At 44.4% G+C, this 16453-nt stretch overlaps 1 protein-coding gene across 1 annotated transcript in view; it reads right to left on the reverse strand.

Moving 5' to 3' along the window:
• Positions 1-16453, reverse strand: part of ctnnbip1 (catenin, beta interacting protein 1) — a 46070-nt gene that overhangs the window by 15947 nt on the left and 13670 nt on the right. The window contains exon 3 of the mRNA XM_084334230.1: positions 13076-13166. Coding sequence (XP_084190356.1) covers positions 13076-13166 — 91 coding nt within the window. The remainder of the gene's footprint in view (positions 1-13075; positions 13167-16453) is intronic.

Genomic DNA, 16453 nt, shown 5'->3' on the forward strand with positions numbered 1-16453 from the left:
CCTTCCCTCCACCCGCTCTCTCTGGCCATGCTCTGAACCCTTCCCTCCATCCACCCTCTCTCTCTCTGGCCATGCTCTGAACCCTTCCCTCCACCCCCTCTCTCTCTGGCCATGCTCTGAACCCTTCCCTCCACCCACTCTCTGGCCATGCTCTGAACCCTTCCCTCCACCCACTCTCTCTGGCCATGCTCTGAACCCTTCCCTCCATCCACCCCCTCTCTCTCTGGCCATGCTCTGAACCCTTCCCTCCATCCACCCCCTCTCTCTCTGGCCATGCTCTGAACCCTTCCCTCCACCCGCTCTCTCTGGCCATGCTCTGAACCCTTCCCTCCATCCACCCCCTCTCTCTCTGGCCATGCTCTGAACCCTTCCCTCCACCCCCTCTCTCTCTGGCCATGCTCTGAACCCTTCCCTCCACCCGCTCTCTCTGGCCATGCTCTGAACCCTTCCCTCCACCCCCTCTCTCTCTGGCCATGCTCTGAACCCTTCCCTCCACCCCCTCTCTCTCTGGCCATGCTCTGAACCCTTCCCTCCACCCCCTCTCTCTCTGGCCATGCTCTGAACCCTTCCCTCCACCCCCTTTCTCTCTGGCCATGCTCTGAACCCTTCCCTCCACCCTCTCTCTCTGGCCATGCTCTGAACCCTTCCCTCCACCCGCTCTCTCTGGCCATGCTCTGAACCCTTCCCTCCACCCCCTCTCTCTGGCCATGCTCTGAACCCTTCCCTCCACCCCCTCTCTCTCTGGCCATGCTCTGAACCCTTCCCTCCACCCCCTCTCTCTCTGGCCATGCTCTGAACCCTTCCCTCCACCCCCTCTCTCTGGCCATGCTCTGAACCCTTCCCTCCACCCCCTCTCTCTCTGGCCATGCTCTGAACCCTTCCCTCCACCCCCTCTCTCTCTGGCCATGCTCTGAACCCTTCCCTCCACCCCCTCGCTCTCTGGCCATGCTCTGAACCCTTCCCTCCACCCCCTCGCTCTCTGGCCATGCTCTGAAACCTTCCCTCCACCCCCTCGCTCTCTGGCCATGCTCTGAACCCTCCCTCCATCACTCACCCCTCCTCACCCTTCCCTCCTCCGTTAGAAAAAACAAGGGGGGTGGGGGGTAGATAAGTTTATCATATTTGAATAGCGCTTCCTGACCACAGATTATGTAGAATAACAGTAACACTGGCATCATCATCCCATTTGCCTATGAAGGAGGAATAGCCTGCTCAACCATTACTGCAAAAACATCTTTCCAGGAAACAGAAATGTTTGATTGGAACTAGGGATGCTCGATATTGGCTTTTTTACCGATACCGATATACCGATATTGTCCAACTCTTAATTTCCGATACCGATATCAACCGATACCGATATATGCAGGGTTCCCCCCCCCCCCCCCCCCCCCCCCCCCCCCAAAAACGGAATAATTTCAGGTAATTAACATTACATATCTCTTGTTGTGGAATTAACACAACATTATGCATACTTTTGACAATAAATAAAATCAGAATTTGTTCTTACTTGTTTGCCTGGGTAAATAAAGGTTATATAAATGTAAAAAAAAAAGCGATAGATATTTTCCGATATCACATTTTAATGCCAATATCGGCCGATATATTAGACATCCCTAATTGGAACATAATTCATCTATTTCTAGGAAACTAAAGAAAATTAAGTACAGTAGAATGTTATCATTGACCTCTCTCTCCCTCATCCCTCCGTGACGGCATTCACCCAGAAGGTGCTAGTTCATGCCGGCCATGTTCTTTACAAGCCACTTTGATCCCCTCCTTACAGATGCCAAAGGAGACAAAAAGCTAGCCTGTAGGCCAAGAGGGTCACCTAATAATATATAAACAAACACAATGAATAAATCACTAGGCCGAGTAAGAAATCACTGTTTATCAACTGAACATAAACTGAGCTCAGGGTTCAAGCCACATGCCTGGCAGCAGACTGAGGCCGTGTAATGACTCCTGTGTTGTGTGAGCGGTGTACAGTGTTATTAGTAAGAGTAGCAATAGAGGTCACAATCTGTGCAGGATTGGCTTGAGAGGATAAAGCCGTGGAATCCCCCCTCCCCCTCCCCCTGGACACCACAGAGGGTTAAGAAGAGCACGAGGCACGCGTGTGGTGCAGCTAAACGCGGCTACAGTAGGCTACAGGCATTAGCTTTACGTTTAACACTGTGAGAAAACATTTACTATTGTGTGTCTGGGAGAAAACATTTACTATTTCACAGTCACAGATTGGTCTATTTCCAACACCTGACTTCATACCAACTTCATTGATAAAAGTATAAAATACACAACTTTACAGTTTTTGATGTGAACCTCTTAACATTTCATAATGAACACATTTCCCCAGAGGAGTTTCAGATCCGTTTTTGCTTCAAAATATTTAATCTATAATTAGTTGGAACCCACCCAGAGAAGAATTTTTTTTTGGAGAGATATTTGGGGGTTACAGGTTTAACTGAACTCTCAAGTGAAGATATTTGTTTTACTGCCATACAGAATGGGAAAAGTCCCTTAGGAAATACAAGTAATTTTGTACCAGAGAATACAGGAATACTGTAGTAGGGAGGGACTCCTTAGCTGGTAAACTATCCCTTAATATTTGGCTACATAATCACAGCCTTTGACTCGACATAGTTGGGATATAAAGGCTCTTCGTGGGGAAATGAAAGCCCTGCGTTTCAGGATATTGAGGCGGACAAAGGTCAGCCTGCAGGAGCTGCGGAGCCTCTAGCCCACCTTGTCTCCCAGTCGCCGTAGGCTGCGACAATCGATAAAACCAAACCCCGGCTGAGTCTCTGAACAAGAGGCAGGCCGCTCCTCCGTGTCACGTGGCTCTCCGCTGAAAAGGCAGGTTTCAGGACGGTGCGATATGGGGATTGTAAGGCAGACAAGAGGATACAAGATAGTGTGTATTGATCGGCAGGACAGCTGCCATTTGAAACGAGAGAGAGAGAGAGAGAGAGGCTATATTCCTGAGGAGAGATGGGAACGCGAGGGGGATTGAAATATCACACTCTTGTGTGTTTAATTACCACTCTGGCTGGCCTCCGGGCCCCCTAACGAGACCTGGCTGCTGGTGCCGCGCGTCGCCACGGCACCCAACCCCACCGGGAGTTCTCCTTAGATTGCTATGGCAACCCCGGCCATATCTCTCCTCTTGTTTTGTGCCCCTCAGGTGTCCTTCGAGGGGGTGCGACGGGTAAATGTCCTCATCCTCACAAACTCAAGACAGGACTAAAATAGGCCCCGAAGCGGCAGTACATACCGTTCAGAGTTGAGTTCAGCGGCCATCAAATAAGCATGAAGGGTTTCGAAAGGAAGGATAACAACCTAATAATAAGAGGCAGCCATTTTTATTCCTCATGTGTTATTGCTTCAGAGTCTGGAATAGGTATATCAGTGCTATCATTTCTTTATTAGCTTTAAGAGCTACGTTTTTTTTTGTATTGTAAAATATCCAAACGAGACATACAGGCTGCACCGCAGCGCACCAAAACCTAGGCCTATATTGACGACTTCATTTTTATTCAGGACAAGATGGAAGCCTTTAAACATGGAGCGCACACAATGCTCTGCTCGACCACAGTCCTCCGCTCCTCTGAGCCACAATTCAGTTTCATCGATTCATTTACAACAAATTAAGATAATTTTTTTTTTTTTTTTAAACAAACAAGAGAGAAGGGAACAATGTTCCGCTTCGCTTTGGCAGAGAATCCCTCTCAGGCCCCATTAAAATTGCAAAACAAAAATCTGCATTTGCATGTATGGTAATCAGCCAATTAGAGCCATTTGAAATGCAAATTCATTGACTTAAAAGAAATATGACTGGCAGACTGAGTTGGTTTCATCTTCCCTCTTATAAAGTAAGGGTATTGGAATAAGATTTCGTTTTTACTGAGGAATGAAGAGATCGTTGAAGAATTTAGGGATGTGTTCAAATCAGACGGTGACCAGGCATGACAAGGCTGGAATATTCTCTGGTGGATTCCAGTGACATCACAAATGTCTTGTCTTAAAATATTTCTCATTACTGACAGCAGCACTGTTATCTAATTAAGACAGTTACATTTTCTGTGTTCCAGCTCCTGTTTCATTCATTATCACAAAAACAACATCTATTTTGCATGAAGGACAGTACATTGACTCTGTGTACTTTTTTGAAAGTCACCAGCTTCTGAATGTTCTCCTTCATATCTCCACAATGTCCTTAGTAACCTCCAAGTACTGTGCTGGATTGATGAGTGGCTGAGTCTGACACATGACACTGTGCTGCTGCAGGTTGAACCCCCCTGACAACACTACAACCAGGTCGCATGACACTGTGCTGCTGCAGGTTGAACCCCCCTGACAACACTACAACCAGGTCGCATGACACTGTGCTGCTGCAGGTTGAACCCCCCTGACAACACTACAACCAGGTCGCATGACACTGTGCTGCTGCAGGTTGAACCCCCCTGACAACACTACAACCAGGACGCATGACACTGTGCTGCTGCAGGTTGAACCCCCCTGACAACACTACAAATCAGGACGCATGACACTGTGCTGCAGGTTGAACCCCCCTGACAACACTACAACCAGGACGCATGACACTGTGCTGCTGCAGGTTGAACCCCCCTGACAACACTACAACCAGGACGCATGACACTGTGCTGCTGCAGGTTGAACCCCCCTGACAACACTACAACCAGGACGCATGACACTGTGCTGCTGCAGGTTGAACCCCCCTGACAACACTACAACCAGGACGCATGACACTGTGCTGCTGCAGGTTGAACCCCCCTGACAACACTAAGCATGACACTGTGCTGCTGCAGGTTGAACCCCCCTGACAACACTACAACCAGGACGCATGACACTGTCGCTGCAGGTTGAACCCCCCTGACAACACTACAACCAGGTCGCATGACATGACACTGTGCTGCTGCAGGTTGAACCCCCCTGACAACACTACAACCAGGTCGCATGACATGACACTGTGCTGCTGCAGGTTGAACCCCCCTGACAACACTACAACCAGGTCGCATGACACTGTGCTGCTGCAGGTTGAACCCCCCTGACAACACTAAGCATGACACTGTCGCTGCAGGTTGAACCCCCCTGACAACACTACAACCAGGTCGCATGACACTGTGCTGCTGCAGGTTGAACCCCCCTGACAACACTACAACCAGGTCGCATTACACTGCTGCTGCAGGTTGAACCCCCCTGACAACACTACAACCAGGACGCATGACACTGTGCTGCTGCAGGTTGAACCCCCCTGACAACACTACAACCAGGACGCATGACACTGTGCTGCTGCAGGTTGGACCCCCCTGACAACACTACAACCAGGTCGCATGACACTGTCGCTGCAGGTTGAACCCCCCTGACAACACTAAGCATGACACTGTGCTGCTGCAGGTTGAACCCCCCTGACAACACTACAACCAGGACGCATGACACTGTGCTGCTGCAGGTTGAACCCCCCTGACAACACTACAACCAGGTCGCATTACACTGCTGCTGCAGGTTGAACCCCCCTGACAACACTAAGCATGACACTGTGCTGCTGCAGGTTGAACCCCCCTGACAACACTACAACCAGGTCGCATGACACTGTGCTGCTGCAGGTTGAACCCCCCTGACAACACTACAACCAGGTCGCATTACACTGCTGCTGCAGGTTGAACCCCCCTGACAACACTAAGCATGACACTGTCGCTGCAGGTTGAACCCCCCTGACAACACTACAACCAGGACGCATGACACTGTGCTGCTGCAGGTTGAACCCCCCTGACAACACTACAACCAGGTCGCATTACACTGCTGCTGCAGGTTGAACCCCCCTGACAACACTACAACCAGGACGCATGACACTGTCGCTGCAGGTTGAACCCCCCTGACAACACTACAACCAGGTCGCATGACACTGTGCTGCTGCAGGTTGAACCCCCCTGACAACACTACAACCAGGTCGCATGACACTGTGCTGCTGCAGGTTGAACCCCCCTGACAACACTACAACCAGGACGCATGACACTGTCGCTGCAGGTTGAACCCCCCTGACAACACTAAGCATGACACTGTCGCTGCAGGTTGAACCCCCCTGACAACACTAAGCATGACACTGTCGCTGCAGGTTGAACCCCCCTGACAACACTACAAATCAGGACGCATGACACTGTGCTGCTGCAGGTTGAACCCCCCTGACAACACTACAACCAGGACGCATGACACTGTGCTGCTGCAGGTTGAACCCCCCTGACAACACTACAACCAGGACGCATGACACTGTGCTGCTGCAGGTTGAACCCCCCTGACAACACTACAACCAGGTCGCATGACACTGTGCTGCTGCAGGTTGAACCCCCCTGACAACACTACAACCAGGACTAGGGATGTTAACAATTAATCGAAGATCGATTGATTGATCTTTAAGGATTTACTCGAACACATGACATTTACTCGATCAAACAATGACATGTTACAATGTTGTCGGTCTCTTATTACATTGTAGCCGTCAGTAGAATGGTGTATTTTCAAAGCATGTTTCAATGAACAGATAGAGGGCGCAATATAACTATGACGAGGTGGGAACTACCTCCGTGTGTCTGGAAAATAAGCGAGGGGGAAAACACGAGCGACGGCAACTTGCAAAGTTAAGCAGACTAAGAGAAGCGTTGATTTTGAAAAAATAACCCAAGCCAGTCTGCGCATTTATCGAAAACGGTATGATCGATATGGTTTGACACCGAAGGATTTCGGCAAATGATACACCTGCTTGAGCCAGCATGCCATATCCATCCTGAGGCACAACCACCTCGAGGAGAGCTACACCGAGGACTAGCGAGTCACTGATTGATTGAAAATTGTATTGATTGAAAATTGTATTAACAGATTGCAGAATGGGTACAATACAGTACAGCTCAATACACACAATTGTTAAGGGGATGCAGACCAGAGAAAGACTTTCGTCTTGTTTACATCAGGGTCCCCCATTTTCAATTCATCACCACTGCTGTGTTGCTAACTAGAAGTTTACCGGGTCGGCATATGGCAGACCACCTTGTGTAACAGTTAAAAGAAGCCATTCCCCATCCCTGGATACAAATCAGACTGACTGGTGGAAAGTCAATGCGGGGAGATTCCCCAGGCTGGAATCAGGACTATGCATGTGAGTCAGTCTGAGAGAGGCTATTTATGTTCTATGTAGGCTATCTTGTTGCAAAATAATAATAATAATAATAATAATAATAATAATAATAATAATAATAATAATAATAATAATAATAATAATAATAATAATAATAATAATAATAATAATAACAATAGCCTCATTAAAAATACTATTGTTGCTTCGTTAGGTTGTTTTCAGCGTTTCATACATGTAATCTGTTATTTAGTTAGGTCTATTGGATATTTGTCGATATAAGTAGTTTTAGTTTGTTTATTTATTAAGTTAATATAAAACCGTGTTTAGAACATTTTTGAATTAGTTAAATATATACTTTTGATTTCTTTAACCACTTAACGTCCCGATGGCCCGCCCCTTGTTTGAGGGCTTCCCGCTGTTGGCTTCGTTAGTACAGTTGGTTGTTTTCAGCGTTTTATACGCGTAATCTGTTATTTAGTTATAGCCTAGGCCCTATTGGACATAAGTAGATTTTTCGTTTATTTATTAAGTTAATATAAAAAACATGTTTAGAACATTTTTGAATTTGTTAAATATATGCTTTTGATTTTTGAGAGTGACTTTTCTTTTTTTTGCGACATATGCAGCTCGCCCGCAAGTCGACACAAATGTGTTTTAAATTTTAATATGTCTAGGCCTCTACATTTCTATATGTGTCATATGCCATGCAATGTTGCGAGAATGCAATATGTCGTTGCTGCGGAAATAAACATTTTGATTGAGGAAACAAATACATTTGTTATTGTTTGGTAAATTGGGTATTTTCTGTTACAATTAATCGATTGATTGATCGTTAACGTTATCAATGATCGAGTAACTTGCTTACAATTTGCAACCATAACCAGGATGCATGACACTGTCGCTGCTGAAGACCTACTATAGAGACCCTCTTCCTTATTAAAGCATGTGGCTTTTAGTGGCTAGACTCTAGAGAAACAGCAGCTGGAGGGATGTGGTTTTCACACAGTGGAACTGGTGTCTCAGTAGGGACTGACCTGACCTCTACAGGCAGCTTATAATATGCAGGTGGTCAGTTCTTAAAAAAATTAAATAAAAACATTATATTAATTTGTATGAATTTGTTTGTGCTTTTTCATAGTGAGGACATCACTTTTCCCACCGCCGATGCCAATTCTGAGTTTTACACTTTAAAGTATCAACTACAGAGTACAGATCTGATCCATTGCTTATATTGCTTCCATTGCTATACCAACAGTATAGATTTTTTTAGACCATTAGTCTGTCACTGGACTGGACTAAAAAGATTGATGTATAATCCAAAATCCATTTTCTCCATTACAGAGATCTAACTTGCTTCTATGTTCCAAAAAATTCATCAAACCAAGTTGCTTTGCATGAATGTTTCACATGGCCCCTGGTATCAGAAATTATCTTCGACTTCCAGTACTATTTTTTTAGCCTGGTATCTACACAATACCCTATACCTGTATCAGTTCCGTCTTAGCCTGGTATCTACACAATACCCTATACCTGTATCAGTTCTGTCTTAGCCTGGTATGTATCTACACAATACCGTATACCTGTATCAGTTCTGTCTTAGCCTGGTATCTACACAATACCGTATACCTGTATCAGTTCTGTCTTAGCCTGGTATCTACACAATACCGTATACCTGTATCAGTTCTGTCTTAGCCTGGTATCTACACAATACCGTATACCTGTATCAGTTCTGTCTTAGCCTGGTATCTACACAATACCGTATACCTGTATCAGTTCTGTCTTAGCCTGGTATCTACACAATACCGTATACCTGTCACTTTCAGTGAATCCTTAATTTGTAAACCTGCTGTACTTTTCACCCCGTGGGCAATAAAATATTTGGTAATAATCTTTTCTGCAACAACAACAAAAAAAGAATAATATATATATATATATATATATATATATATATATATATATATATATATATATAAAAAGAAAAGTATTGCTTCACATCCTCAAGATGTTTTCACCATCCTTTCCTGTAGGAGGGTGGGCAGTCCACTACTTCCTGCCCCTTCACTTTATTGAGATAGCAGAAAGGCTGAGGAGGAGACACCAACACGGAGACACTGCCGGGCTCCAAGGGTGGGGAGCCGAACGCCATCTCCAGGCACAAATATTATATTTATAGTACAGTATATGAATTTGCTTAACTAACCCATCCCTTAGCCACACAGAAGACAACATGACCTGCAAACAGGATCTCACGTCTCCATTATAGAAATCTGGACTAGTCCAAGCCCAGAGGCCTGATGGACAGTCACTCGTGTAGAGTAGTACAGTAATGATTTACACAGAGAAAGACAAGCTCACTCTGGGAACTGCTGGGCAGTCACTTACAGTGTGGCCTGTTTGTACTGTTTGAAAAGGGCAGCTGTCTGCTGCTGCACACGGCAGGCTGAGGACCTAAAGGGACCCTGGTACAGTGGAATCTCACTCATATGAACCCCTCAGGAATAATTGGGAGAATTACATTTTAATTTCTAAAATTAATTATATTTAATGCAACATTTCAGACTGGGACAAAGTGGGACATTCTTCAGGGGAATCTCAAGAAGAAGCTGGTGCCAGACCGAAATGTTGCATTAAATAGTTGAATATTATTGATGAGCAAAAGACAACAGAGTCCTTTGTACTTCTAACAGCATGTATCAAACAATTATTTCTATCAAATACATGAAATCATTCAAAGAACGCCAGTCTTTAATAAAATGTTTACTTTGTCCCAAAATATTTTTTTAGTGTGTATATTTAAAAATGTGACGCTTGTTTGGTAGACTGCATCTCCTTTCTTATGATCCTACAGTCTGAATAAAGTAAAAAGGTGGGACTTTCTTCTTCATGTACTCCCATCTTAAAAGCATGATGGGGGATGGGGGCTGTGAGCCGGCACTCCTCTGTCACCACTGCCCTTCAGTAGAATACTTAGAAGTGATTAAGCCACAGTCGTCTCTACCTTCCCTAATCACAGTGGTTTAGACGAGATCCGGACCAGTAATAATTCATCAGCAATGTGTCTGTTTTTGTGATGTATAATGCATGCCCTCATATGCACCTTTGATGAGTCATACTCCTCCATAATTGATGAGGCTCTTTCTATATCGGGCGCGGTATTGACACTGCTCACGAAAGACGGGAGGCTCTGTATCCACTCAAGGGCTTAGGAGAGCGGGGGGAAAGGACATGTCGTACAGCCTCACGGACGATCTGTACCGCATTGTTATCAGAGCCAAACCGTCCTCTTGTGACAAATGCCATCATTTATTCAGAAAACACCGGTAACACATCCAGCGCCAAAAACGCTGTCATGCCCTGTCCAGCGTTATTGGCCGCCATGCGTTGACCGCCAGGATCAAGGTACAGCGTTTTTTAGATCAATATTTCATTTTTTCACCATGGCATTCATAATTCATATACCCACCCCCGGTCCTGCAGCTGGACCTTAGATGTGACTGCAACGACGGCTCAATACCGCCGCCTGGTGGATGGTCGGGCGAGTTACACTCGCCAACAGGATGTGCCATCAGTGCATCGATGAAAATCTTCCGGCAGTCACATCTCGTTACGGGACTCCCGACAGACACTATGTACATAATGGATCGCTTTCTAAACTTAATAATCGATATGATTTCGGCGTTTATTGCGCCATACAAACCGGAAATGGACCTAGGTGATCGGCATCGTATAATTGGGATTCGTCACATTGGCCCACGGTAAGAGGAATATAACGTTATTTTCAACCCGATTGTGCATTTCCTTGTTTGCAAACCATCTGATCAATATATCCACCCAACAAACCCAATAAAGCAGTTACTGATGATCGGGGAATTATAAACGACCCCCCCCCCCCCTTTCCTGCGCGCATGATGAGGCATAATGTATACCGATCATATACATTTGAGTTTTTTGGTGTAGCGTGATCGATAATCTATATACCGTAATGCGTTTGGGCCTATAACTAGCGTTTTTGGAAAGCAGAAAAGATTAAAAACATACTTATATTCTAGAAGGTATTAACACAACAATGTATGAATTAAAAAGTATAACGTTCCCACATCCTGAATGATAGATAATCGATGTTGAATGGGCCATAGTAATGTCAATATAGCAATAAAATTTAAAAAGTTATAGCCCTGCAAAGAAGGTAAACATCTCCATAGGGTTACAGCGCTGGCAGAGAGGGGCATTAGATGAGCATAACCCCCGGCGGGCAATGTGTTAATCTGACAATTTGGACACTGAGCTCTTCCTCTTTTCAAAACATGGTACATTCTGCACTGTGTGATGCAATGCCCTGTGCTTCATCTCTTTGATAAAAGTCCAAAAGGGTATTACTGCAAACTACATTGTTCCATGATGCAATGAGCCACATTAATATTTCATAATGGACAGACTAAAAACTAAATATCACTGTGAATCGGGTTAATGACCTATGAGATAGAAGGAAGACATTGAAAGACACTGGGAACTGGAAAATGATTTAAAAAAAGGACAAAGTCTGCATCCTTGTTACCTACCTAGCTACCTACTGTCTGCTATCAGCATGAACCTGACACAGAGAACAGCAAGCATACTAACTAATCTCATCATTATGGTCAAACCCCACCCATCTTTTCCTTCCAGAGAAACATGTGGAGGAGGAGAAAAATTATTCATCTCAGGTACAGCATAGTGTCACAGACAATTTCCTCAGCTCGCCGCTTCCCTGGGGGACTAATAAGAGACAGAGCGGAGTGACGGCCTGGGACCCAGTGGGGTCACCACGAAAAGACGGCAGGGGCCCCCGAGGCACCCATCCCAGGGACGGATTTGGATTGAGCCTGCAAGGCAGCTGATAAGTCCAATTCACACACAAAAAAATTGAGGTAATTATTGCAGGACATTTTTGCTGCTGCTTTCAGGGATACCTACAGTGGACTGTGATATCCACAGTATTGTTATTTCTATTGCCATATCGCCATCTTGTGGTGGAAACATGCACAGGCCAACAATGAAAAATAAGCTCTATGGCGCACTCTGCTGTTTTTGCTATATTAGCACAAGCACTGACACAACACATGCCTACATATTCTGTAATCCAAGTCTAATGTTAACACGAATGTTAGCTCACTTGAACAGTGACTAACTTAACCAGGCAAACTACACTATCTTCACGCAAGGTGTGTCTGAGCATAGACACGAGTCCAAATCATATCTGGGCTGACAGGTAGTACAGTTAGGATCTGAGTCACACCATGTCTGAGTCACTCAGTTCCAGGCAGGCAAGGCAGACTGTTTGCTCTCTGAGTAATCTACCAGAGCTGGCGGACCACTGCGCTGGCCTCAAGTGACTCAGGGATTCTATTGGTTGTGTGTATGAGGGCAGGCTTTCCCTACTCAAGAGTCTGGGTACGAGGGATGGGTTGAATGCAATCACTTCCAATAATTGGATTTTCTGCCAACTTTGAAAATGGAAAGTCTTTCGCTGTGGAAAGTTTTTTTTCTATAGTTAATTGAAAATTAACACTATATGGTTGGTAAGTGAATTCTAGTGTCGATTGAAAATGGACTGACCCCAGTTAACTGTGGTGAGTGTGTGTGTGCATGTGTGTCACACTGGAGAGCTGTACGCTGGTCTATGTTGTGCTGTGGTAGTTGTGTGTGTGTCTCACACTGGAGAGCATTACCCTGGTCTATGTTGTGCTGTGGTAGTTGTGTGTGTGTGTGTGTGTGTGTGTGTGTGTGTGTGTGTGTGTGTGTGTGTGTGTGTGTGTGTGTGTGTGTGTGTGTGTGTGTGTGTGTGTGTGTGTGCGTGTGTGTGTGTGACACTGGAGAGCGTTATCCTGGTCTATGTTGTGGTAGTTTTGTGTGTGTGTGTGTGTGTGTGTGTGTCACACTGGAGAGCGTTACCTTGGTCCATGTTGTGCTGTGGTAGTTGGCTCATCTGACTGTGAACCACACCAGCGTAATTCCGGAGAAAAGCCTCTTCACTGGGCGTGAGCTGAAAACAATGAGAATTGTTAATTGGAGATTATCAAACAATGAAGGCACTTAAAAGATAAAATAACAGTCACGCCCTGAATGAGAATATCCTTTTTTTGTATGTACTTGGGACTGTACAATCAATGTTTTAGAGCATGAATGACTATCTCCCTAAGAACTAGAAATTTTACAAAGCCTGGAGTTTCTCCATTGACAGTAAGGGCGGGATCCACAAATGGTTTGTGCGGCTTTTTCCGACGCAAAGCCGGTGCATATCGCTCTGAAACTCTGTTTGATATCCACAGAGGACGCGCAACGGGTGAAATTAGGTGGCAACTGCGTTCCGTCAGCATTGCCTGCAGTGCAATTGGCGCGTATTTAAATTAGGTAATATGGGCGGAACATGTCGCCTTTCTATGTAAATGAGCCATGTCCAAATCTGCTCGCCAATTGCACCGACCAGTTAATGCTATGCACCTACCGTCTTCACAGATATGGTGGTAAATAAGGGCAAATCCCTAAGTGCTATAAAGAGGCATCATGCCAGTGTCACTGCCAGCGTCACAAGTGATCATGGCAGCAGTAATTGTTGCCAGACATCGTAATGCCAGGCGTGACCGTGAAAGAATATTTCGAAGGAGAATATCACTCTGGATGAAAATCAAGGATGATATTGAGCCAGCCACCCAGAGATCCCATGCAACCGTATTTATTATTTAAATATTGTTATTTAACGTTGTCTGCGTTATTGATTGATTGATTGTGCATCATGATGCAACTTTTATTTGCTACTTGTTTTAGTATGTATTCATTATATAAAGCACTTTGAACTGCAATCCATGTATGAAAGGTGCTATATAAATACGTGTATTATTATTATCATTATTGACTGCACTCACGTTCCAATTGTACCACCGCACACTTATGCTCCAGAATAAACTCTTCATTTATAACGCGTCGTCGGGTCCATGAGGATTAGATGCTGGAAGCAGGCCAATGAAACGTTTATTCTGGAGTATATGATAATGCAGGTTCTATTATCCTAACTAAACACTAAATACAACTTGCTCACTCAAAATATTCAACAATTATAAAATATCTTCACTGGCACAGTGGCTAAATTGTCAAGAGGGGTGTGTTGTCGCGGGAAAAGTTACAGTATAGTACAGTAGTATTATGCAATAAGGACGCTCCCTTACATTTCATCCTGTACAGCCAGAATCTATGGACGGATTTTGTTGATTGAGGTTTCGTTGGAACACCAGAAAATAGATCTTATAAACGGTATATGATTTGTTCGAGAAATATGCATCTCCAGGCCGAGATAGCCTTCGCCAAGTGGCATGATTTGCTCCAAGTCTGGCAGTGAACACTGTTATAAATGAGGCTATAAGAGACTGACTATGCCACCTTACATTTCGTCCTGTACTAAGTTACGCACAATAGAATATAATATAATTATGAAATCAAATATAGGCCAGGTCTTTACAACTTAATAGAGATTGAATATAATTAAATGGGATATAAACTAAATTAAATATAGCACAATAGAATCTAGTACAATTATAACTGACAAATGTAATAGGAATAGGACATTACAAACATATGCAGCGACAAAAACACAGGATGCAATGTGCCATGAAAATACAAATTAAACAAGTTCTATACATTACGAAGTAAACTAAATACAATACCGTTCATTTCGCATTGTATTTCGTTTACTTCGTAATGTATACAGCTTGCTTAATTTGTATTTTGTGTCTATGCCTCATTTCTGGCTTATTTGTCCACTTCCTGATATCTGCCAACAGCGCTGTCAGGAGTGCAGACTGCTCCGCGAGCCAAATGCACTGGAGCAGGGGAAATGGGAAAACTCCACACATAATAGGCGTGTCTGCACTGGTATCTCATCCGTGCAATGTCCTTAGTGGATAGCTTGCAAAGACGGAGCAGAATCCGCATGCAAACCCCCGCGCAGTTAAGGGTGCAATTCCCACCGCGCAATCCATTCTTAGTGGATCCCGCCCTAAGACTTTATTTGAGGACAAACGGCATGTATGAGATTTTACGTCCAAAGGCGCTTCAAGGCACTAAGGTACTAAGTGGTATGAATCACAAAAACTAGGGATGTCCGATATTGGCATTAAAATGTGATATCGGAAAATATCTGTATCGGTTTTGAAAAAAAATGTAATTACATTTCTATAACGTTTATTTACGCAGGCAAGCAAGTAAGAACAAATTCTGATTTTATTTATTGTCAAAAGTATGCATAATGTTGTGTTAATTCCACAACAAGATATATGTAATGGTAATTACCTGAAATGATTCCGTTTTTTGGGGGGGGGGGGGAACCCTGCATATATCGGTATCGGTTGATATCGGTATCGGAAATTAAGAGTTGGATAATATCGGTATATCGGTATTGGTAAAAAAAGCCAATATCGAGCATCCCTAACAAAAACACATCCCCGTAGAATCACCCTGGGTACCGTCACTGTGATAACGGCTATTGGAGTATAGTCTCTCTTGTGTCAAGTTTTGAGATAGAGTTGTTGCATGCATATTTAGACTTAACTTGGCAATAACATATCTGCATTTTGAATGGATTTCCCCCCCTTAGGACAGTGCAGAGTTATTGATGAACCCAATAGCTTTGAGGCATTTGAAGGAATAATTAGCTTTTAAGTAGTTTTGGTAATTGTTGTGAAGGGCCAGATTAAAGCTGAGAATCTACATTTATTGTTTTATATACATTGTATATTATATATATATACACGGTATATCCCTTTAAGCCTGCGTTCGAATCATAGTAATATTCGCTTTCCTTATTGGATAACGCCCTCGGCGCCAGACCGCAAGCCCCCAAAGTCAGGTTCAAAGACGAGCCCGGGCATGTCGTAACATGCGGAGACAGCGTATTGATTCGAGACGAGAACTGAGGTTCGGGACTAGATAACCACTTAAGTATATATGCTGCGGCAGGTGCGAACAGTAGCTGTTCATCCCGATTCAACGTGTGACTCTAATGTAGTGAGAAGCAGCGCGTCTAACAGAGCGTTGAGAACCATGTGCGAATTGAATAGTAAAGTGTCATATTTAATGCAGTAACATCAAGTTCGACTTAGTTTAATGTGAAGTAAATAGTCGTTAATTTATTGTGTATCGTGCCAACCACAGTTCGTTCGTGTGTAGCATTACCCAGCGGTTCGTTCATTTTAGCTAGTGGACTTTAGCCAGTGCGCGTGGACTAAATACATTGGTGCCAGCACACGAGGAGGCCTAGTCGGAGAACCTGCTGGACAT

This window comes from Notolepis coatsorum, assembly GCF_963971535.1.
Source record: "Notolepis coatsorum genome assembly, chromosome: 17".
NCBI lineage: Eukaryota > Metazoa > Chordata > Actinopteri > Aulopiformes > Paralepididae > Notolepis > Notolepis coatsorum.